Below are 25,607 nucleotides of genomic sequence, written 5' to 3'. Positions count from 1 at the left end.
GACTCTTCATCAGAACTAAAGAGAAGTAAAAATGTGGTGAAATATATAATGTTTAAGGGGGTTGGGACAGGTGAAGCTGGAGAGAAGGCCAGTGATAGGTGGAGGGAAAGGAGAGATTGCAAAAGGTGTCATAAACAGAAGGTGGAAGGGGTGTTGATGGTGGTGATACTGGCTAAAGGAGGTGCTAATGGTGACATTAACAGTAGAAAGCAGGATGAGCAAGTGATAAATGGCCCTAGTGGGGGTGGGGTCGGAGGAGGAGGTGTGGGAATAAAGATCAAAATAGGCTAAAAGGTGGGGATAAAATACAGAATAAAAATGGAAATAAATTTAAATAATAATAATAAAAATAGGTGGGAGAAAAAATTATTTCCATTTTTATTCAGTGTTTTATCCCCACCTTTTAGCCTATTTTGATCTTTTTTCCCACACCGTCCCCTCCTCTGACCCCACCCCCACTAGGGCCACCTGTCACTTGCTCGTCCTGCTTTCTACTGTTAATGTCACCATTAGCACCTCCTTTAGCCAATATCACCACCATCAGCATCCCTTCCACCTTCTGTTTATGACACCTTTTGCAATCTCTCCTTTGCCTCCACCTATCACTGACCTTCTATCCAATCACCTGTCCCAACCCCCTTAAACAATATATATTTCACCACATTTTTACTTCTCTTTAGTTCAGAAGAAGAGTCATACCGACTCGAAACATTAAATCTGTCTTTCTCTGAATGCTGTCAGACTTGCTGAGTTTTTCCAGCACTTTTTGTATTTGTTGCAGAATGTGGGGGCTCCTGGCTGCTGTAATTCATGGCAACCAGGTCTGCAGTGAGTGTCTGTGGCTTGAGGAGCTTCAGCACAGAGTCACTGAGCTGGAGGCTGAGCTGCAGACATTGCGATGCATGGGGGCAGGTTACCTGAACACTTTATACCAGGAGACAGTCACACCTCTTACAATCACAGAATCACACAGTGCAGAAGAGGCCCTTTGGCCCATTGAGTCTGCACCACAGAAGATAGGGTCTTCTGATTTGGTCTGTGGTCAGGTACAGGAGGGTGTGACTGCGAGTGAGTAAGGATATGGGGGCCCAGAAGGTAAAAGTGGAGGAACCTCAGCCTCTGCAATTGTCCAACAAGTTCGAGGTTCTTGCAGCCTTTATGGATGCAGGTGGTGGCTGCAGAGTGGATGAGCAAACTGACCATGTCACTGTGGTATAGGAAGCCATTCAGGCGGGGGGGAGTTAACAGTAATGTAGTGGTAGTTGGGGATATTATAGTCAAGGGGGTAGACACAGTTCTCCACAGCTGAGAGCAGGAGTCCAGGCAGCTATGTTGCCCACTCGGTGCCAGGGTTATGAACATATGAAATTGGAGCAGAAGTAGGCCATTCAGCCCCTCAAGCCTAGTCTGTCAATCAATAAGATCATGGCTGATCTGTTTGTGTTTCAAATTCCACATTCCCATCTACCCCCGATAACCTTTGATTCCCTTGCCTAACAAGAATCTATCTACCTCTGCCTTACAAATATTCAATGACCCCGCCTCCACCACCTTCTGAGGCAGAGAATTCCAGAGTCACACAACCCTCTCGGAGAAAAAATTACTCCTTATCTCTGTCCTAAAAGGCTGACCCTAATTTTAAAACAGTGCCCCCTGTTTCTGGACTCACCCACAAGAGGAAACATCCTTTCCACATCCACCTTGTCAAGGCCATTCAGGATCTTGTATACTTCAATCAAATCACCCCTCACTCTTCTAAACTCCAGTGGAAACAAGCCCAGTCTGTCCAACCTTTCCTCATAAGACAACCCACTCATTCCAGGTAACAATCTAGTAAACCTCCTTTGAACCGTCTCCAATGCATTTACATCCTTCCTTAAATAAGGAGACCAAAACTGCACACAGTATTCGAGATGTGGTCTTATCAATGCCGTTATGTTCAATTCCTCTCATAATAAAGCATAGCATTCCATTAGCCTTCTTAATTACTTGCTGTACCTGCATACTAATCTTTTATGACTTGTACCAGAACACCTAGATCCCTCTGCATCTCAGAATTATGCAGCCGTTCTCCATTTAAGTAATACTCTGCTTTTTTTGTTCTTCCTGCCAAAGTGAACAACTTCGCACTTTCCCACATTCGACTCCATTTGCCAGATCTTTGCCCACTCGCTCAACCTACCTATATCCATCTGCAACCTCCTTATGTCCCCTTCACAACGTACTTTCCTGCCTATCTTTGTGTCATCTGTAAATTTAGCTACCATGCCTTTGCTCCCTCATCTAAGTCATTGATATAAGTTGTAAAAAGTTGAGGCCCCAGTACAGACCCCTGTGGAACACCACTAGTCACATCCGGCCAATCAGAAAAAGACCCATTTATACATACCTCTGCTTTCTGCCAGCCAGCTAACCTTCTATCCATGCTAATATGTTACCCCCTACACCATGAGTTTTTATTTTCCGCAGTAACCTTTGATGTGGCACCTTATCAAATGCCTTCTGGAAATCCAAGTACAGTACATCTACAGGGTCCCCTTTATCCACAGCGCATGTTACTCCTTCAAAGAACTCTAATAAATTGGTTTCCCTTTCACAAAAGCATGCTGAATGTTACCTTGAGTTTCTCTAAGTGCCGAGCTTTAACCTCCTTAATAATCGATTCCAACACCCTCCACTCTACAATCGTCAAGCTAACTGGCCTATAGTTTCCTGTTTTCTGCCTCCCTCCCTTCTTGAATAGCGGGGTTGTATTTGCTACTTTCCAGTCCTATGGAATTTTTCCAGAGTCTGGCGAATTTTGGAAAATTAACACCAACGCACCTACCACCTTAGCCACCTCTTTTAAGACCCTAGGATGAAGTCCATCAGGATCCGGAGACTTGTCAGCCCACAGCTCCATCAGTTTGCTCAGTACCACTTCCTTAGTGATTGTAATTTCACCAAGTTCCCCTCTCCCTTCCACCTCCTGATTTACAGCTATTACTGGAATGTTTTTTATATCCTCTATAGTGAACACAGAAGCAAAATATTTGTTCATTTCTTTTACCATTTCCTTATTATCTACTATTAACTCCGCACTGTCACTCTCGAGAGGACCAACACTCACTTTACTTACTCTTTTCCTTTTTAAATACCTGTAAAAACTCTTCCTATCTGTTTTTACATTTCTAGCTAGCTTCCTCTCACACTCTAATTTCTTTCTTCTGATTAAAGGAAGGGTGGGATTGCACTGGAGAGGGTGCAGAGGAGATTCATCAGGATGTTGCCTGGGAGGAACATTTAATTAAGACAAGAGATTGGATAGACTTGGGTTGTTTTCATTGGAGCAGAGAAGACTGAGGGGCGACCTGATCGAGGTGTACAAGGTTATGAGGGGCATGGACAGGGTGGATAGGGAGCAGCTGTTCCCTTTAGTTGAAGGGTCAGTCACAAGGGAACATAAGTTCAAGGTGAGGGGCAGGAGGTTTAGGGGGGATGCGAGGAAAAACTTTTTTACCCAGAGGGTGGTGACGGTCTGGAATGCGCTGCCTGGGAGGGTGGTGGAGGCGGGTTGCCTCACATCCTTTAAAAAGTACCTGGATGAGCACTTGGCACGTCATAACATTCAAGGCTATGGGCCAAGTGCTGGTAAATGGGATTAGGTAGGTCAGGTATTTCTCACGTGTCGGTGCAGACTCGATGGGCTGAAGGGCCTCTTCTGCACTGTGTGATTTTGTGATTCTGTGATTAACCTTTTAGTTATTCTCTGCCATTCTTTATATTCTGACCAATCATCTGACTTACCACTCATCTTTGCACAGTTTTATATGCTTTTTCCTTAAGTTTGATGCTTTCCTTAACTTCTTTAGTTAACCACGGACGATGGATCCTCCGCTTGGAATTTTTCTTTATAGTAGGAATATATTTATTCAGAGTATTCTGAAATATCCCATTAAATATGTCACTGCTTCTTTATTGATCAACCCATAGTCTAGTATCCCTGTTCACTTCAACTAGCTCAGCTTTCATTCCCACATAGTTGCCCTTATTTAAGTTTAAAATACTAGTCTTAGACCCACTCTTCCCTCTTTCAAACTGGATGTAAAATTCAATCATGTTGGGTCGCTGCTACCTAGGGCTGCCTTTACTCTGAGGTCATTAATACAATCCTGTCACATTACACAATACCAAATCTAATATAATCTGCTCTCTGGTTGGTTCCAGAATGTGCTACTCTAAAAAACTATCTCGAACGCATTCTAAGAACTCCTCATCTGGGCTACTACTGCTAATCTGACCTTCAGGACATCTGCTCAGGGCTGGAGAGGAACTTGCAGTGGGAGAGGGAGGATCCAGTTGTCATGGTCCATGTAGGCACCAACGACATAGGTAGAACTAGGGAAGAGGTTCTGCTGAGGGAGTTTAAGCAGCTTGGGTCAAATTAAAATGTAGACCCTCTAAAGTAATAATCCCTCGATTACTATCTGAGCTACAAGCAAATTAGCATAAAGTAAATCTGATTAGAGAGTTAAATGTGTAGCTCAAAGATTAGTGTGGGTGAAATGGGTTTTGATTCATGGGGCACTGGTACAAGTACTGGGGAGAGTGGAGGCTGTACTGTTGGGACGGTCTGCACCTGAACCATGCAGGGACCAGTGTTCTGGCGAATTGCATAACTAGGATGGTAGAGAGGACTTTAAATTAAATAATGGGATCAATTTTGGGAAGATTGATAAATTAAATAGAGAAGACAAGGCAAAAGAGCAAGGTAAGAATAAGGGAAATGATGATCAGAGTGTGGCAGGGAGGGATAGAGTGTGCAAACCTGAGAGTGCACCAGCAGATAAGGTTAGAGGTTACAAAAATAGTAAAATGACAGAACTAAAGACTGAATGCACATAACGTTTGTAACAAAACCGATGAATTGACAGCACAAATAGAAATAAATATGTATGATCTGATAGCCATTAGTGAGACATGGCTGCAGGATGACAAAGACTGGGACCTGAATATTCAAGGCTACATGATATTTAGGAAGGACAAGAAGCTAGGAAAAGGTGGAGGGGTAGCTCTGTTAATTTAGGATGACATTGGTACAATAGAGAGAGAGAGATGACCTTAGTTCTAAAGATCAAGATGTAGAATCAGCTTGTGTAGAGGTGAGAAATAGTAAAGGTAAGAAGTCACTTGTGGGAGTAGTTTATAGCACCCCCCCAAACACTAACCACACTGCAGGACAGGAAGAAAGGTATGGTGATAATCATGGGTGATCTTAATCTATATATAGATTGGACAAATCAAATTGGAGAAATCAGATTGGCAAAGGTACCCTGGAGTGTTTCCAGGACAATTTCTGACAGCAGCATGTTTTAGCACCAACCAGAGAGCAGGCATCTGGTAATGTGCAATGAGACAGGATTAATTAATGAGCTCATAGTGAAGACACCCCTAGGTAGCAGTGATCATAATATGATTGAATTTCATGTTCAGTTTGGGGGAGAGAGGAATGGATCTAAGATTGGTGTTTTAAATTTAAATCAGGGTAATTATGAGGGTACACCACATCATGAAGACAAAGTGAACTGGGAAATTAGTTTCAGAGGTAAGTCAGTACAGATGCAGACATTTAAGGAGATATTTCAGGATACATTTCAGTGAGAAAGAAGACTCTAAGGGAAGGACACACCATCATTTTTTATATATATGTATTCATGGGATGTGGGCATCACTGGCTAGGCCACCATTTATTGCCCTTGTTCTGAGGGCATTTAAAGGGCAGCTGCATTGCTAATGGTCTAAAGTCACATGCTAAGGACAGGAGTTTTCCTTCCCTAAAGGGGCATTACAACAATTAGCAATTGTTTCATCAGACTTTTTAATTCCAGATTTCTACTGAATTCATATTTCCCATCTGCCACAGTAGGATTCAAACCTGCATCCCCAGAGCATTACATTGGGTCTCTGGAATACTAGCCCAGTGACAATACCTCTACGCCACCACCTCCCCCTGTGGCCAACTAAGGAAGTTAAATATAGTATCAAATTGAAAGAAAAAGCAAAGAATTCTGCAAAGGTGAATGGCAGGAAGGTTGGACAGAATATAAAGGACAGCAAAGAATGATTGTAAGATTAATAAGGGAGGATAAATTAGAGTATGAGAGAAAGCTAGCTAGAAATATAAAAACAGATAGTCAGAGTTTCTATGGGTATTGAAAAAGGAAAAAAGTAAAGTGAGTGTTGATCCTCCAGAGAGTGAGAATAGGGAATTAATCATGGAAAAATGAAGAAATGGCAGATGAATTCAACAAATATTTTGCATCTCTCTTCACTGTAGAGGATACAAATAACATTCCAGAAATAAGTGTGAATCAGGAGGTGAAAGGGAGGGAGGAGCTTAAAACAATGACAATCATCAGGGAAAGAGGACTGAGAAAATTATTAGAACTAAAAGCTGCCAAGTCCCCAGGCCCTGATGGACTTCATCCTCGGGTCTTAAAAGAAGTGGCTGCTGAGATAGTAGATGCCTTGGTTTTAATTTTCCAAAACTCCCTTGATTCTGGAAAGGTCCCATCAGATTGGAAAATAGCAAATGCAACTCCTCTATTTAAGAAAGGAGGGAGAGAGAAAGTAGGAAACTACAGGCAGTTAGCTTAACATCTGTCATAGGGAAATTGCTGGAATCTATTAGTAAAGAGATTATAGTGGGGCACTTAGAAAATCTCAGTGCAATCAAGCAGAGTCGACATGGTTTTATGAAAGGGAAATGGTGTTTGACTAATTTATTAAAGTTCTTTGATGAAATAACAAGCAATGTGGATAAGGGGGAACCTGTGAATGGTGCTGAACATTGTGCAATCATCAGTGAATATCCTCACTTCTGTCTTTATGATGGAAGGAAGGTCATTGATGAAGCAGCTGAAGATGGTTGGGCTTAGGAAATGCATCCAAGGGTACTGAGGGAAGTGAGAGTGGAAATTGCAGACGCACAAGTGATAATCTTCCAGTCTTCCTTAGGCTCAGGGGTGATGCCAGAGAACTGGAGAATTACAAATGTTACACCCTTGTTCAAAAAATGGTGTAAAGATAAACCCAGCAACTACAGGCTGGTCAATCTAACTTGAGTGGTGGGGAAACTTCTAGAAACAATAATTCGGGACAGATAATAATCACAATGACAAATGTGGGTTAATTAAGGAAAGCCAACATGGATTTCTCAAGGCAAAATCATGTTTAACTAACTTGCTGGAGTTTTTTGAAGAGGTAACAGGGACGGTTGAGGAGGGCAATGCTGTTGATATGGCGGACATGGACTTCCAAAAGGTGTTTGATTCAGTGCCACACAACAGACTTGTGAGCAAAGTTATAGCTCATGGAATAAAAGGGACAGTAGCAACCTGGATATGGAATTGGCTGAGGGACAGGAAATGGAGAGTAGTGGTTAATGAATGTTTTCAACGGTTTTTGGGCTGGAGGAAGGTTTGTAGTGGATCTCCTCAGCGGTCAGTGTTGGTACCCTTGCTTTTCCTGGTATATATTAATAACCTAGACCTGCACTTACAGGGGACGATTTCAAAGTTTGCAGATGGTACAAAATTCAGAAGAATTGTGAACTGTGAGGAGGATAGTGTAGAAATTCAAAAGGACATAGACAAGTTGGTGGAATGGGTGGACAGGTGGCAGATGAAGTTCAATGCAGAGAAGTGTGAAGCGATTCATATTGAAGAACATGAAGAGACAATATAAAATAAAGGGTACAATTCTAAAGTGGGTGCAGGTCCAGAGGGACCTGAGTGTATATGTGCATTAGTCAATGAAGGTGGCAGGACAGATTGAGAGCACGGCTGATAAAGCAAACAGTATCCTGGGCTTTATTAATAGGGGAATAGAGAACAAGAGCAGGGAGGTTATGCTGAATTTGTATAAATACTAGTTTGGCCTCAGCCGGAGTACTGCATCCAGTTCTGGGTGCCGCACTTTAGGAAATATGTGAAGGCATTGGAGAGAGTACAGGAAAGATTCATGAGAATGGTTCCAGGGGTAAGGAACTTCAGTTATAAAAATAGATTGGAGAAATTAGGACTATTTTCCTTAGAGAAAAGAAGGTTGAGAGGAGATTTGATAGAGGTGTTCAAAATCTTGAGGGGTCTGGACAGAGTAGGGAGGGAGAACTGTTCCCATTTGTGAAAGGATTGAGAATGAGAGGTTACAGAGTTAAAGTAACTAGTAAAAGAAGCAGTAGTGATGTGAGGAAAAACTTTTTCATGCAGTGAGTGGTTAGGGTTTGGAATGCACTGCCTGAGAGTGTGGTGGAGGCAGGTTCAAATGAAGTGTTCAAAAGGGAATTAGACTGTTATTTGAAAAGAAAGAACGTGCAGGGCTTTGGAGGGAAGGTAGGAGATGGAACTAGGTGAGTTGCTCATTTGGAAAGCCAGTGGAGACACAATGGGCTGAATGGCCTCCTTCTGTGTGAGTGAGTGTGTGTGTGAGAAGGAAAGAGAATGAGTGAGAATGAGAGTGTGTGTGAGTGAGAGAGAGAGAGAGAGAGTGTGAGTGAGAGAGAGAGAGAGAGTGTGTGAGTAAGAGAGAGTGAGTGTCTGGCTTACTCCCAGTCTCAGGGTTCTCACTCACCCCATCCCCACACACCAACACATACTCACACCCACTCACACAGTGAGTGAGGGTGAGGGTGTGAGTGAGCACCCTCTCAGACTAATAATAGTCATCTTCATTAATTACTCTTTTTTTTGAATCCTCGATTTATTGCTTTGACATTGCTTTATTTTTGCTCAGCAAATTGGTTCTTTTCTTCATACCTCAACATTTAAAAAAATTCTTGTTTAATTTTGCACCAAACCTTAATTTTCAAAAGTTTGCTGATCAGCCTCTGGAAAACATTGAAATGTGGCCCCTCACGAAGGGGCAAAGAGGCTGGAGCAAGCCTGGTGGAGAGGAATGAAAAGCAAGGAAATGACAGAGAAGTTCAAGAAGTATAGCAAAAGCAAAATACTGCGGATGCTGGAAATCTGAAATAAGAACGATAAATACTGGAAAAGCTCAACAGGTTAGGCAGCATCTGTGCAGAGAAACGGGGTTAATGTTTCAAGCTGATGATCTTTCATCAGAGCTGAAGAAAGATAGAATTGTAAGAGTTTTTAAGCCAATGGAAGGTGTGGAGCGGTGGGTGCCGGGGAACAGGAAGAATAAAGGAGAAGTGTGGTAATCGGAGGTGTAATACACCTTTAAGAGAATGTGAGCAGATTGACCGTGTCACTGTAAGACCCAATAGCTGTGTAGCGCGGACTACAATGTTAATGTTAATCTAGAGTAGGGTCTGGTTGGAGAAGCACACATGTTAATGCTCTGTTGTCTGTGTAAATAAATAGCATGTGCTTCATTTCTTATTGATCTCTGCCTCTGCAGTATATTGTTGACTCACCTGCCGACAGATAAGCGTGAACCAGTTTGTGAGCAAAGCGACCCCTTAGTAAAACATAACAACTGGCATCGAGACAAAACACGACCAGTCAATCTCACCAAAGAAAGCCGCGAAAACTCAACTGAGGTGGATCAGCTGTGCCTTGCAGGCCGATTGTAAGTACAGCCTCACCATAGTCGTCAAAGTTATCTTCCTCCAGTATGCCACAGTTTGGCTGTATTGAACTGTTTGATCAGACCACCGATGACTGGTTCACATTATATTGAACACTTTGCATTTTTCTTTTCGGCCAACGACATATCAGGGGAGGAGAAGAGGCGAGCAATCTTCTTATCGACATGTGGCAGTAAAACATACGGCCTAATTCGTAGTCTAATGGCACCCAACACTCCAGATTCCAGAAGTTGGTGAATCTTGTGAAAAGCCACTTTCAGCCAAAACGCTCGGTAACAATGCAGTGTTTTAAATTCAATTTAAGGTGTTGTGCCCCTGGAGAGACAGTCACTCGCTATGTAGCAGCCTTAAAACAGCTGACAGAGCACTGAGAGTTCAGGATGTTGATTAATAACATGTTAAGAGACCGATTAGTGTGTGGGATTAACGAAGACACCGTTCAAAAAAGGTTGTTGTCAGAAACGAATTTAGGCTTCAGCAAGGTGCTGGAGTTGGCACTCGCAATGGAGATGCAGTCAGGGATTCAGAAGCAATCAAAGGAGCACAAAATGGCGCCGTCCATAGTGTCAGGAAGGAGGCACCGGTTAGAAATGGTGCGGAAGTGCAGGGCTCCGCGGGAAGGCAGGAAACAGCCACCATTAACAGACCGGCAAAAAGCAATAGTTTAATGAATAAAACCCACATTAATAATAGCAGAAATGAAACCAGACAGTCTGCAAACAAACGACAATTTAAAAGAAGCAAGTGTTTCTACTGCCATCGCAATGGGCACATTATGCAATATTGTAAGGACAGATTGAGGCAAAACTTCAAACAAAAAGGTAGAAGTCATGAAATTCATCTAATAAACCATAAGACCATAAGACATAGGAGCAGAAGTAGGCCATTTGGCCCATCGAGTCTGCTCCGCCATTCAATGAGTTCATGGCTGATCTGATAATCCTCAACTCCACTTTCCTGCCTTTTCCTCATAACCCTTGATTCCCTTACTGATTAAAAATCTGACTATCTCAGCCTTAAATATACTTAACGACCCATCCTCTACAACTCCCTGCGGTAAAGAATTCCACAGATTCACTACCCTCTGAGAGAAGAAATTCCTCCTCATCTCTGTTTTAAATGGGCGACCCCTTACCCTGAGATTATGCCCTCTGGTCCTAGACTCTCCCACAAGGGGAAATAACCTCTCAGCATCTACCCTGCCAAGCCTCCTAAGAATCTTATATGTTTTAACAAGGTCACCTCTCATTCTTCTAAACTCCAATGAGTACTGGCCCAACCTACTCAACCTCTCCTCATAAGAAAATCCCTCCATTCCCAGGATCAACCTAGTGAACCTTCTCTGGACTGCCTCCAATGCCAGTATATCTTTCCTTAGATAGGGGGACCAAAACTGTTCACAGTATTCTAGGTGTGGCCTAACCAGTGTCTTGTATAGTTTTCCAAGACTTCCCTATTTTTATACTCCATTCCCTTTGAAGTAAAGGCCAACATTCCATTTGTCTTCCCTCTAACCTGCTGAATTTGTATGTTAGCTTTTTGGAATTCATGCACAAGGACCCCCAAATCCCTCTGTGCTGCAGCTTTCTGCAGTCTTTCTCCATTTAAATAATATTCAGCTCCTTTATTCTTCCTGCCAAAGTGCATAACCTCACACTTTCCCACATTATATTCCAGCTGCCACGTTTTTGCCCACTCACTTAACCTGTCTATTAATGGAGGAACCAGAAGAAACAGAGTCAGATATTTACTCACTACACAACTTAAAAATGGGTAAAACAGAGCCAAGCTTCACGACAATATAAGTCAACAGAAAACCCTTCCAAATGGAGGTGGATACAGGGGCATCCACGGCAGGTATAGGGGAATACATGTTTAAGTATCTTAATGGAGGGGCCACTCACTAAAGCTGGAGAATTCAGATGCTAAATTAAAGACGTATACTGGCGAAGACATGTAACTAAGAGGTGTAAACAAGGTTCCAGTAAAGTGTGGAAGCCAATCTGCTCATCTACCCCTAATGGTGACAGCAGGCAGGGGACCGAGTCTCCTCGGAAGAAACTGGTTAAGAGAGATCAATCTTGAGAGACTGCAGAGATCTCAGTCAGAAGCAGGAAATGTTGCTATTTGGAAAAAGGAGCTTGTAAAGACTCAACAAAAGGAACCCGTAGAGCCGATGCTTCAGGACAGAGTTCGAGTTGAAGTCAGTAACCTCCAAAAAGAAAAGGACAACCTGCTGAAGGACTTTCGCATATTGCAAGATCCCAATTTGTACCTCTAAAGAGGTATGAGGAAGAACAGGAAGAATTCTGCAGAACTCTGGCCGAGATGAGGAATCAATTAGCCAAGAAAGCACAACAATACTTAATTTTCCAGGAAACAACAAATATAAAAAAGAAATGGAAGAGCTGAAGAATCAGCTACGTGGAAGCCAAGAAGCTTTAAAAATAGAGACCCCTGAGTTTTCAAAGGAGCTGACAGATGAGGCAATGCTGGAAGACTCAACCATCGAGTTCACTGAAGTTGAGCTCATACCTGAGCCCAGTCTGGCCAATAGGAGACTTGAAGAGGAAGCCGAGATTAAAGTCAGTGCTGCCAAGATGAAAACCCATCAAATGAAGATATGTAGGAAGAGAGCAGAATTACTAACAAGGCCCTGAATTTCTTTTTACACGACAGGTGGCTGATCATTCCGTGTTAAATTCAGCCCAATTCCTGATTCTCAGAACCTGCCTGACAGTTGCCCTTCATATTGTTGAATTAAGAGAGGAGGGGCAGCAGGGGTGCATGCGACGGGGCCCGAAAGAGAGTGAGAACATTTCTGTTGGAGTCTACACCACAGGTAGAAGGAGCTCCTCTTGCTTTGAAAGTAGCTGTAGGACCCGTAGAGCATGAGAGAGTCAAAGAGGCAAACTTACAAGTTACTGGGGAACCTAGTGGACAGATAACTCATGAGAGGGAGGTCTTAGATAAGCCACCCAAAATCGTAGAACTACGATGGTCAGCACATTTGAAAAAGCCTCCGGAGAGACTGAATTTGTAGTTTATTTTTGTAAATAGTTAAAATATTGTAAAATGTACTTTCAAGTAAAGGGGGAGGGATGTGGTAATCTGAGGTGTAATACACCTTTAAGAGACTGTGAGCAGATTGACCACGTGACTGTAAGACCCAATAGCTGTGTAGCGCGGGCTACAATGTTAATGTTAGTCTAGAGTAGGGTCTGGTTGGAGAAGCACACATGTTAATGCTCTGTTGTCTGTGTAAATAAATAGCATGTGCTTCATTTCATATTGATTTCAGTGTCTGCTGGATATTGTAATCGACTCACCTGCCGACAGGTAAGGGTGTAACCAGTTTGCGAGCGAAATGATTCCGCAGTAGAACATAACAAGCAGTTTTGTGATAGGATTAAGTAATGAAATATTTCATGATGCAAAGCTAAAGAGAGCGGTAATGGATAAAGTAAAGAAACAAATTAAGTTAAACTTATATAGAACACTGGTTCGTCCTCAGCTAGAGTATTGCATCCAGGTCTGGGCACCGCACTTTGGGAATGATGTGAAGGTACTAGAGAGAGTGCAGAAAAGATTTGTGAGAATAGTTCCAGGGATGAGGAACTTCAGTTACACAGATTGGAGAAGTTGGAACTGTTCTCCTTGGAGAAGAGAAGGTTGAGGGAAGATTTGATAGAGATATTCAAAATCCTGAGGGGTCTGGACAGACTAGATAGGGAGAAACTGTTCAGACTGGTGGAAGGATTGAGAAGCAAAGGGCACAGTTTGAAGGTAATTGGCAAAAGAAGCAGTGGTGGCATGAGAAAAATTTTTTTCACACAGTAAATGGTTAGGATCTGGAAAGCACTGCCTGAGAGTGTAGTGGAGGAAGGTTCAATCGAGGTATTCAAGAGAGAATTGGATCATTATCTGAAAAGGAAAAATTTGCAGGGCTGTGGGCTGAAGGCAAGGTAGTGGTGCTCGGTGGATTGCTCTTTCAGAGGGTCAGCACAGGGATGATAGGCCAAATGGCCTCCTTCTGTGCTGTAACCATTCTGTGATTCTATCATTGCAAGCAGTAAAATGACACACTGAAAAACCGAGAGGAGATCCTGGGTCTGAGCTGGCATGGAAATTACAACCTGGACTATCTTTACTATCCTGGTTGATTACTCCATTTCTGCTGTATTTCTGCTAAACACCAGCATGGACCTTTAGGGCTGAATGGCCTATCTCTGTGCTGTAAATAATTTGTTATGCTCTTGTTATGTTTTACTACGGGGTCACGCTTGCTAACCAGTTGCATGCTTACCTGTCGGCAGGTGAGTCGATTACAATATACAGCAGACACTGAGACCAATATAAAATGAAGCACATGCTATTTATTTACAGAGACAACAGAGCATTAACCATGATGTGCGCTTCTCCAACCAGACCCTACTCTAGACTAATATTAACATTGTAGCTCGCAACCTCTGGTCAGGCTTCAGTACTGGAACTCTGGGCATTGCCCATTTGGAAAATTGTATGGGTTGTGAGACTCCTAACCTTTCTAGCCTATCCAATTCAACACCAACCTTTTCTCATAATGCACAGGGGACTGGCCCCGCTTTCAAATATCTGGGGGTTGCTCCGGGATCCACGTGGATTTTAGCTTGCAGCCCGTGAATCTTCCCGAGCTCTTCCCTGTCACAGAGGCATATTCCTGTAATAATTCTTGCAGGTCTTTCATTCTGAGTTGAAAAATCCCGGTCCACTCCAACTTTATTCCCTTAAGCCAGTTCCAACCAAGTAGAGTTGGACCCTCCCCTGCTACCACTATCAGGGGTAGGTTAGTAGACTGGACTCCATGTTGTACTGGAACCTTGCATATACCTTTTACTGGTATGTTTTCACCAGTATATGTCTTTAGTCTGGCATCTGAGTTTTCCAACTTTAGTGAGTGGCCTCCTCCATTCAGATATTTGAACGTGTGTTTCCCCTGTGACTCTCGTGGATGCGCCTGTATCCACCTCCATTCAAATGGGTTTTCTGTTGACTTCTACTGTCACGTTGATTGGCTCTGTTTTACCTATTTTTAAGTTATGTAGCGAGTAAATATCTGACTCTGTTCCTTCTGGTTCCTCCATTTGCTGCCTTGTTTGAAATTTTGCCTCAATCTGTCTTTACAATATTACATAATGTGCCCATTGCGATGGCCGTAAAAACACTCGGTTCTTTTAAACTGTCATTTGTTTGCAGACTGTCTGGTTCCAATTCTGCCATGATTAATGTGAGTTTCATCCATTAAACCATTGCTTTTTGCTGGTCTGTTTCCTGTGGAGCCCTGCACTTCCACGCCATTTCTAGCTGGTGCCTCCCTCCCAACGCGATGGACGGCGCCATTTTGTGCTCCTTTGATTGCTTCTGAATCCCTGACTGCGTCTCCATTGCGAGCGCCAACTCCAGCACCTTGCTGAAGCCTAAATTAGTTTCTGACAACAACCTTTTTTGAACAGCGCCTTTGTTAATCCCACATACTAACGGTCTCTTAACATGTTATTAATCAACATCCTGAACTCTCAGTGCTCTGTCAGCTGTTTTAAGGCTGCTACATAGCAAGTGACTGTCTCTCCAGGGGCACAACACCTTAAATTGAATTTAGAATGCTGCATTGTTACCGAGCGTTTCGGCTGAAAGTGGCTTTTCACAAGATTCACCAACTCATCAAAGTTCTTGGCATCTGGAGTGTTGGGTGCCATTAGACTACGAATTAGGCCGTATGTTTTACTGCCACATGTCGATAAGAAGATTGCTCGCCTCTTCTCCTCCCCTGATATATCGTTGGCCAAAAAGAAAAATGCAAAGTGTTCAATATAATGTGAACCAGTCATCGGTGGTCTGATCAAACAGTTCAATACAGCCAAACTGTGGCATACTGGAGAGAGGTAACTGACGACTATGGTGAGGCTGTACTTACAATCGGCCTGCAAGGCACAGCTGATCCACCTCAGTTGAGTTTTTGCGGCTTTCTTTGGTGTTGTCGACTGGTCGTGTTTTGCCTCGTCGCCAATTGTTAAGTTTTACTAAGGAGTCACTTTGCTTGCGAACCAATTGACCACTTATCTCTTGGCGGGTGTGTCAGTTACAATATACTGTAGATGCAGAGATCAATATGAAATGAAGCACATGCTATTTATTTACACAGACAACAGAGCATTAACATGTGTGCTTCTCCAACCAGACCCTACTCTAGACTAACATTAACATTGTAGCCCACGCTACACAGCTATTGGGTCTTACAGTCACGTGGTCAATCTGCTCACAGTCTCTTAAAGGTGTATTACATCTCCGATTACCACAACTCTGTTAACTGCCTTATTACTATTTATGACATTAGTTATTACTCTGATTCCCACTCTATTACTCCGCTTTACTACAATAATTTTTCTTTCCAGCTTACTGTTCTATTAGTCTATCATTTCCTGTTTATTCAGGCCTATTTGTAACTTACTGTTTTCTTATAGCCCACTTACCACTGTCCGTGGCTGTGATTACAGCTGTGTATCGATGGTTGAGCAGGAACGGAGACCTGCGCTCAATCTTCTGCTGAAGAATTATCTCCCCCGTGTTCACATCGACTGTCAGCCAGTCAGCTGGATCATACTGAATCCCGTAACTGGAAGATAGGAAAGGGCAGAGTTAGTGGTCCAGGGAGGAATACCCCAAAATGGGGTAAAATAAACCTGGACCTTGGCAAAAAAATACCTGGGCACAGAGGAAAATATCGAGATATGAGGGGAACATACGGAGGTAAGTGTAAAAAACATAGCTCAGGAAGAAAATAAATGCAGAGATCGGGGAAAATACCCACACATGGGATAAAGTAAACATGGACATGGGGGAAAGCACCTGAAACATGGGGAAAATAAAGCTGGTCACAGGGGCAACAACCCAAACATAGGAGACACACCCAGACACGAGGGGCAAACATCCAGATACTGAGGAACCACGTCTAGATACTGTGAAAAATACACCCAAGCACCAGGGAAACAAACCCAGATACCAGGGGAAATACACCCAGACTGAGGGACAGGAAGTTTGAGACAGTCCTTACCTGATGTTCTGTTGTTGCTTTGTGTCCGGATCAGTGACGGTGTAGACTGTTAGAAAGCTTCCTGCTGTTAACCCTTCCGGCACACTCAGTTCGCGGGGGTCTTCCACAAAGCTGGGGGCTTCGTTCACATCAGTGACTGTCACAATGACTTTAGCTGAGGAACGGAGAGGTTGAGGTGCTCCAGGAGTAATGTCTTCCTTGTTCTTCACTTCCACAGTCAGGGTGTGTTTGTCAGCCTCCTCATAGTCAAGATTCTAAAACAGATGACAGCAAAATAAACCCCCGTGGGTAACTCCTTGAGTTCTCTCACCTTTTGCCATTGCCTCAGTTTTTCTCCCCTCCTCCATTAATTGTCTCACCCTTGTCCTGACTTCAGTCTAAAGACACTGAAGTCAATTGTACAACAACTTACATTTATATAGCACCTTCAACATAGCAAAATACCCCATGGGGTGCTTCAGAGGAGCATTATGAAACAAAATACGACACTGAACCACATAAGGAGTATTAGGGCAGAATGTTAAAAGCTTGGTAAAGGTTTTAAGCAACATGTTAAAGGAGGAGAGAGAGGTACAGGGTTGGAGAGGTTTAGGGAGGGCTGTGTGCTTTGAGAAGCTTGTATTTCTTTTTGTGTGATGTTCCTTTAAGACCAAAGTGGGCTGGGGTGTAGTCTGAAAGAGGGTTGATTAGTTTCCTGATTATTATTATTATATTAGGTTCAAAGAAATGCCCACGTGACCTGGGGTTGTCATGGGGATGAACAGCTAAGAATCAAAGAGAAAATAGAAAGCTAATTGCATCGGGGTAGGACTTGAGTCTGTGTTTTTCTGTTTGGCAGCTCAGAACACACTGAAAATTCAGGTGAGAGAAAACAAGCGAGGCCCTTTCCAAATGGAACAGTTTTAGAACAGATCCTGGTGTTGAAGCAACTCTCTGAAAATTCAGAAGAGACTGTGTTACTGCGTATGTTATACAATTGGAAAGAACAGGGTGAGGGATTGTGGATTGGATAATACCCATTGCTGCGGTTTCAGTGTTGCTAGAGCCCACCAGCCTGTTTTAAAGGGTTTGGAGAAGGAAGTGTCTGGAGATTCTGTGCCATTAGCTCTGTTGTGACCTGAGTAAGAAGGGGTTCATAGACATCCGTCTTGTTGGTGGTAACCACGCCCGGGGACTTCGGATGGAATCTGGCTGCTGGCGAATGTGACTCAAGGGCCGAAATTATTGGGTGGGAAGTGAAAGATCCTACATAACGAAGGTTGAGTTGGAAAACTGTGAGACTCCTCCCAGGAGGCTCCTTGTGCGGGAAATAATGCGAGCGCTTGTAACTACGTGAGGTGTACCTTTGTTGGATCAACTCTTTAAAGTGAAATTTACCTTTTGATTTGAAATATCTTTCTATCCTTCACCTGTAAATTAATGTTTGAATTAAGTTGATTTTAGTTGGTTTGTTACAGGAAAAGTTTTTAAAAATGTAATCTTGTTCAGCAGTTTTCTTTCTGTTGATGTCAATGCAATTCCTTTGTTTTTAAAAAGTTCTTGGACTCTATGGGGATTGTAACATTAGGGTCCAGACAACTCAGGTACGGCCACCAATAATGGACAGATTAAAATTGGGGTGTGCAAGAGGCCAACATTTGAGGAGTGCGGTGATGTTGGAGGGTTGTGGAGCTGGGGGAGATTACAGAGATGGGAGGGGTGAGGCCTTGGAGGGATTTGAAAACAAGGATGAAAAGTTTAAAACCAAGATGTTGCTTGACCGGGAGCCAATGCAGGTTAGTGGACACGGGGAGGAATTTGGTGCGAGTTAAGACATGGGCAGCAGAATTTTGGATGGCCCCAAGTTTACAGAATGTAGAATGTGGTCATTGTAGGTCCCTCCCCACAGTATCTGCCGCAGCTGAGAGCTGCTTACAGTGGAGCCGGAGCCTGAGACTAATGCTCAGGCCATCCCACACTGTATGGGATCTGCCCTGTGAAGCATTGGGTCAAACAGCATTTCACCAATTCCAGGCCCAGAGCTCAGGCCCTGCCTCTGCGAGTTATTCTCTCCGACATTGTGGGATGGGCACTGATTTTTCTGGGTTCTCCTCAGTAACAATGAGGAATAGTTCAGAAATAAAGACTGAAAATGTTGGCAACACTCAATAGATCAAGAAGGAGCTGAGTGGGAAAGAATTGGTTAATCTTCTGGGTGAGTTATTTCACCAGATCTTCATCAGTTTAGGCATTTGGCCAGACCGTCAGAGAATCTGACCCTTGAACCCAGACCACTGGATAATCCAATAATTTCGCTTCTAGACTGTTAGCTGTTGGAAGATACAAGATCTAGAGGCTGGCTCCTCGTTGAAGAATGACTTCCAGCCTGGAGCATATTTGTCCACTAAATCTGCCCTTTGACCTTTCCAGAGAGGAAATTTCTGCTATCCGATTAGTCATACCAACCACACCTCTGATAGGTTGAGAGAGAGAGGAGCCCATCCCCCTCTCCCCCACTTGGGCTGGGTTTGGACACAGACTATTTGCATTCTGCCCAGGTCTCTCCAAGGTGACTCTTCACAATTTTCTAAACATAGTTCTAATTGCTAAACTGCTACTTGATTGGCCGCTTCCCTTTACTTTTTCAACGAATAGGATGCCTCTGTTGGTCTCCGGCTCAGTCTTGATGCTGAAGAATCCATGGTCATTGCCATCAATAATCGTGTAGTCCACAAGCCAGTTTGACGTTCCAGGTTGGTCCTTGTCCACCACACTCACTTTGCCAATCTCCGATCCCACCATGTCCTCTGACACTTCAACAGTGAACTGCAAGGGCCAAGTTTAGAGGTTATTAGGAATTGTAACTAATAGTTATTTTAAAATGTTATATTTTCTCACTCAGTAGGATTGAATGGTCTGAGCAGAGTCTGCTAAATACCTTGGCCCCAAACTTCTATGGCGATTCCCTGCCTTTGATGGGGTAAAATAGATTATCCAGGAACTAGTCCCCGCCTCGTGTCAACATTTCCATCATAATGAGGGGTCAAAGCTGGGAACTCCAAGCAGACCTGTTCTATGATCAGAAGAAGGGAAGGATGTGGGAGGCAACATGCAGCCTACTCCTGGATGAAGGTGTAGACTTCTGAAAGCAGCCATTATGTGAAGGAAGCTATGGGGGGAACTGAAGGTTTCTCCTGGGAGTCCCAGCATCCCCAATGTCTGCAGATCCACTAAAGGCATTTAAATCATGAGATCTTCCCCCCAACCCTATGAAGTTTGGCAGGGTCACAGTGGATGTCCAGGTTGAGCTTATCTTGGCAATTACACCAAGAAGCACCACCCTCAGATACTCTTTATCCAGGTTGTCCTGCACTCATCTTTGATATTCTGTACTATAAATCCTGACCCTTAACCTTTGGTGACATCTTGCACCTTGACCCTTTACTTTGGTGATATCCTGCAGTAGATCTCGGCCATTCCCCTTGCTGATGTTCTAAGTTTGACCCTTCACCTAAGTTCCTCAATAATCGATATGACTGACAGACAGAATGACATCACAAACCTCAGCGGCGAGAAACTCTGGGGCATTGTCATTGATGTCATCGATGAAGATGACGGCAGTAGCGGTGGTGGAGAGTCCTTCACCTGATAGATCCGCCACTTGTAGAGTCAGGTTGTACACAGAAATATTCTGCAAATACAAACGGATTGTTCAGGAAAGAATTCATCACTCACTCGTGTTGCTGCACAGACTCAATTGGAACAAGTGGCGAGGCTTCAGGAGCTGGAAAAGCCCAACAGGCTCAACAAATCAATAGGTAAACCCCACCCATTGAGCCAGCATTTCTCCGATCCCATCTCTCCAAATTCCATACTCTCTGACCCTGTCTCTCCATACTCCTCAATCCCGTCTCTCCGTGATCCTTGGTTTAGGAATGGTTACCACCATGCTGATTTCACAGAGAGAAAATTACAGAATCATAGGATTGCACAGCACAGGAGGTGGCTATTTGGTCCATCATGCTGTGCTAGCTCTTTAGTATCCAGTTAGTCCCACTTCCCTCCTCTTTCCCCATAATCCTGCAAATGTTTGTGTTTCAAGTATGTATTCAGTTCTCTTTTGAAAGTTACTACTGCATCTGCTTTCACTGCCCTTTCAGTGCCTTCCAGACCACAACTCATTGTAAAAATATGTTTCCCAATCACCTCAAATTTGTGTTTTCTGGTTACTGACCCTTCTGCAAGCTTCTCTTTATTTACTCTATCAATTCTCCTCATGATTTTGAACACCTTCCCTGCTCTAAGGAGAACCCCAGCTTTTCCAGTCAACCCACATAGTTGCGATCCCTGGTACCATTCTAATAAATCTGTTCTGCACCCTTTTCAAAGGTTTGTTTTTGTTATTCTATGCCCCTATTAATAAAGCCAAGGATCCTGTCTGCTTTCTTTTAACACTCTTCTCAATTTAGCCTGCCACATTCAAAGACTTGTGTACATAATCCCCAGGTCCCGGCATTCCTGCACTCCCCTTAAAATTGTACCGTTTAGTTTCTATTTATAACAAAAGCAGAAAATGCTGGAAATATACAGCAGTCAGGCAGCATGTGTGGAGAGGAACAGAGTTAACAGGCAGGACTGGAAATTCCCGCTCAACAGACTTTTGGCTGCTCTCCAAATTTTCCGGTCCCACCTGTACTGATTCCCACCTCAGGCAGGACTGGAAAATCCTGATTAATGTTTCCAGTCGATGACCTTTCATCAGAATTGGAATAAGTTAAGAGATGTAACAGGTTTTAAGAAGTGAAAGGGTGAAAGGGGGTGGGGGGGTGGGGAGAGAAGGTGGGAAGGTTTGTGATAGGATGGAGGGCAAGAGGGATTAATTGAGGAAACATCCCTGTTCTGAAGAAAAGTCACAAACCTGAAAAATTAACTCTGTTTCTATCTCCACAGATGCTGCCAGACCTGCTGTGTATTTCCAGCATTTTCTGTTCTTATTTCAGATTTCCAGCATCCACAGGATTTTGCTTTTGTACCAGTTTCTCCTGTATTTACATTGGATTAATTGACCTCACCTCATCAGTGCCCAGGACTTGTTGGGGGGGGGCAGGCGAGAGAGGAACAGAGAGAGAGAGCAAGAGGCTGTTACAGTGGGGTATGTGACTGAGTGCCATGGAGAGATATTAATGTCTATAATGTTTTTGGAAATGATTTTTAAACTTGAATTGTAGAATGTGTCTGTGTGTGTGTCTTAATTGGATTAAAGCCAGCCAGTCTGGGTGCTTTGACATATAGTAGTTTTGAGATGTTAATTAGATAAACATAAGGATAGAAGGTAAGGAGTACATTTGCGTTTGTCGAATAAACCATTCAAAAGAATGGGTAAAATCTTGCACCTAGCTGGGAGACACCGAGCAATGTGTTTACACTACTGATAAAATTGGTGGAATGAAAGGATTATTGTTAGGAGAGGTAAAATTTAAAAACCTAGTAATAGAATGGAAAATTTACATTCAAAGGAGAAACCAGGGATAAACCGAAACTGTGTGTGTGAGTCAGAGGCACCTAAGATCTAACCAGCCTGTAAACCTACAACTGTGTCTGAAAAGGAACCAAATTGCAAGGAACCTCATTTTGAATTTGTAAGGTCAAATGTGCTTTGCCTGGTGTCTGTTTTAAGTCTATGGGTTATTGTTGCCTTGGTGAAGATTTACCTGGGAATGATTAATTTGGGGATTTGTTTAAAAGTTATTATGGTAGTAATTTGTAGACATGTGTATGTGTTTAATTTGTTGTTAAATTAATAAATGTTTAAATTAGTTTCTTATTAAAAAAAACCTCTTGAAGCTTGGTGGTTTTATTCCCGAATTCACAGCAGCATCTCAAACATACCAATTGAAAATATAGGTTATGACAGTTGTTCAAGTTTCCCCCTGGGATATAAACAACTCAGCCTTTACTAACTGCTGTGTCATAACACTGAGGCAGGTTTCAAACATACTGTGAGTGTATTGTCCTTATTATAACACTGAGACAGGTTTCAAACATACTGTGAGTGAATTGTCCTTATTATAACACTGAGACAGGTTTCAAACATACTGTGAGTGTATTGTCCTAATTATAACACTGAGACAGGATTCAAACATACTGTGAGTGTATTGTCCTTATTATAACACTGAGACAGGTTTCAAACATACTGTGAATGTATTGTCCTTATGATAACACTGAGACAGGTTTCAAACATACTGTGAGTGTATTGTCCTTATTATAACACTGAGACAGGTTTCAAACATACTGTGAGTGAATTGTCCATATTTATTCAACTCGATCTGATACAGAATGAACAGACACTCCAGCGGTTAGACAGGAAGCTGAAATCTGCACACTGCTGGGTAGACCCTGGAGAAACTCTGGGGATTATGGAAATGGACTTGGCTGTTGGAGAAAACCCACATCAGGCCAGGAACAGCCTCTGCTCATTTTGAGAAATATAGTGATGTAGAAAGATTTATAGCACAGCTGGAGGCCATTTGGCCCTTCAAATCCATGTTAACAGAAAAATATCTATTCAGTCTAATCCCACCTTTTGGTCTGTAGGTTACAGCACTTCAAGTGCATAATCCAAGTATTTTAAAAATATTATGAGGGTTTCTGCCTCTTCCACCCAGAGAAAGCAGAAAAAATTCACAAGAATGCTTCCAGGGATGGGGAACTTCAGTTATGAAGATCGATATGAGAAGTTGGGACTGTTTTGCTTGGAGAAGAGAAGGCTGAGAGGAGATTTGATAGAGATATTCAAAATCATGAGGGGCCTGGACAGATTAGGCTGGAAGAAACTATTCCCGCTCATGAAAGAATCAAATAAGAGAGGGCACAGATTTAAGGTAGTTGGCAAAAGAAGCAAAAGTGACATGAGGAAAAGCTTTGTCACGCAGGGAGTGGCTAAGGTCTGGAATTCCTGCCTGAAAGTGTGGTGGAGGCAGGTTCAATAGAGGCATTTAAAAGGGAATTAGACTGTTATCTGAAAAGGAAGAATGTGCAGGGTTACGGGGAGAGGACAGGGGAGTGGGAACAGGTGAATCGCTCATTTGCTGAGCCGGTGCAGACAAGCTGAGCTGAACAGCCTCCTCCTTCACTGTAACAATGCTGTGATTCTAAGATTCAGGCAGTGAGGTCCAGATCCTCACCACCATCTGAGTGAAAAAAAAACTCCTCAAATCCCCTATGATCTTTCCACTAATAACTTTAAATCTATTCCTGGTTATTGACCTCTCTGGAAATGGAAATAGGTTTTTCCAATGCACTCTCTCTAGACTGCTCATGATTTCCTACAGCAATTCTTCCTACCAAAATGAATCTCTTCACACTTCTCTGTGTTACATTTCACTTGCCAAGACATTCAATATGCTGAGGGGTGCACACATTCTGCAGCTCCCACTCTATTGATAAAATCCAAGAATGTCCAACACAGACCCTAGTCTCATTGAAGATGAAAACAGGAGAGGCAACACCTGTTCAAGACCTGCCCTGCATCTGGAATAAACCAGGTCACATTCTTTCCAACATGAAGAGTTCCCATTCCAGCCACCACCTTCTCCTGTTTTTAAACCAATTTCTACCCAGGTTCCAACTTTACCTCCTGCCCCCTGACCTCTAACCTCTGCTAGTTATCACCCAGATGGAAGTTTGTCAAAATCTCTCAGTGGATGTAAGGGTTTTAAGTGCACCAGAGATCCATAACACCAAATTAGCTAAACATCACCCTCCCTTCCCTGAATTCACAGCTGGGAGTTTTTCAGACGTTTACCATTTCTGAGATCGTCTCTATACCTCATGCTCATCCCAAATCCCTTGCTTCAGTTTTTACAGGTGTCAGGGCTGAGGGGGGCAGTTTGCACCTCGCCCCCAGTCTCCGATCAAAGAGCATTCCTACACTGTAGTAATTATAGTTTTGGGAAATGTTGGATTGTAGATTTAAGAATAATCCTGTGCTGTAGGATCACATGATCTGTGCAAACCAATGTGTTAGCAGCATGGGGAACCTCTACAGAGGAGAGTACTTCTTTAGTTGTGGAGTTTGATGCACACACTTAGTTGCTGCTGTTGCCTTGTTAATAGAGTTAAATGTTTCCACTAAGAAAAGTTGTCTGAAGATCAACTCGATAACAAACATTAACCACCACTCAATGGACCTCTGTCAACAACACACCAACATGCTGGTATCTTCCCTCTTCTCTCTCATTGTGGTGGGGCTCTTATTAACTCTTTACTCACCTCTCGATCCAGGCCCACTCCAACAGTGCGGATCTCTCCTGTTGTGGGATCAATTCGGAAAATTCCTCTTCCATCACCAATGATCGAGTAGCCCAGAGCGGCATTGTCAGTCTGAGGGTCGTCAGCATCGGAGGCAGTCACTCGCATTACCAGTGTGCCTGGAATATTCCATACACCCAAGATCAGCAAATGTGAACATTCTGATTCTGCCCAACATGGTCAACCTGTGGCCAACACTCAGGTGTGCAGGAGGTGAGTCAGGTTCTCAACACCTGAAAATATCCAGCGTGTGCTCCACCTGAGCCTACCTCAGCCCGGTTATATTAACCAGCCCCAGTCCAAGGAACAGAAGGAGGCCACTCAGCCCCTCGAGCCTGTTCTGTTATTCAATTAGATCATGGTTGGATTCTGTTTACTAAAAAGAAAGACTTGCATTTATGTATCTGCCTTGGTTACCCTTATCCAAAAAAAGCCTTAATATCCTTATCCAACAAAAATCATCAATCTAAGTTTCGAGATTTTCACTGGTGTGATGAACAATTTAATTCCAGAAAATGGTTCATCTTCAAGGACTAAGAACATTCTGGAAGAATTTGTGTTTTAAAAGACACTGTTTCTTAAAGGGTTAATGCAAGAACTCTGATTGCTTTTCTTGGAAGAGATATTCATTTATAA

General features: G+C 43.0%; 1 protein-coding gene across 1 annotated transcript in view; it reads right to left on the bottom strand.

Annotated features, from left to right (window-relative positions):
- Nucleotides 1-25,607, bottom strand: part of cdh15 (cadherin 15, type 1, M-cadherin (myotubule)) — a 52,242-nt gene that overhangs the window by 14,851 nt on the left and 11,784 nt on the right. The window contains exons 4-8 of the mRNA XM_078544710.1: nucleotides 24,933-25,090; nucleotides 20,224-20,352; nucleotides 19,302-19,487; nucleotides 16,683-16,936; nucleotides 16,102-16,244 (exon numbers count right to left, since the gene is read on the bottom strand). Coding sequence (XP_078400836.1) covers nucleotides 16,102-16,244; nucleotides 16,683-16,936; nucleotides 19,302-19,487; nucleotides 20,224-20,352; nucleotides 24,933-25,090 — 870 coding nt within the window. The remainder of the gene's footprint in view (nucleotides 1-16,101; nucleotides 16,245-16,682; nucleotides 16,937-19,301; nucleotides 19,488-20,223; nucleotides 20,353-24,932; nucleotides 25,091-25,607) is intronic.

The sequence above is a fragment of the Cetorhinus maximus genome, chromosome 6, assembly GCF_964194155.1.
Source record: "Cetorhinus maximus chromosome 6, sCetMax3.hap1.1, whole genome shotgun sequence".
NCBI lineage: Eukaryota > Metazoa > Chordata > Chondrichthyes > Lamniformes > Cetorhinidae > Cetorhinus > Cetorhinus maximus.
This window is presented reverse-complemented; position numbering and strand designations above follow the sequence as displayed.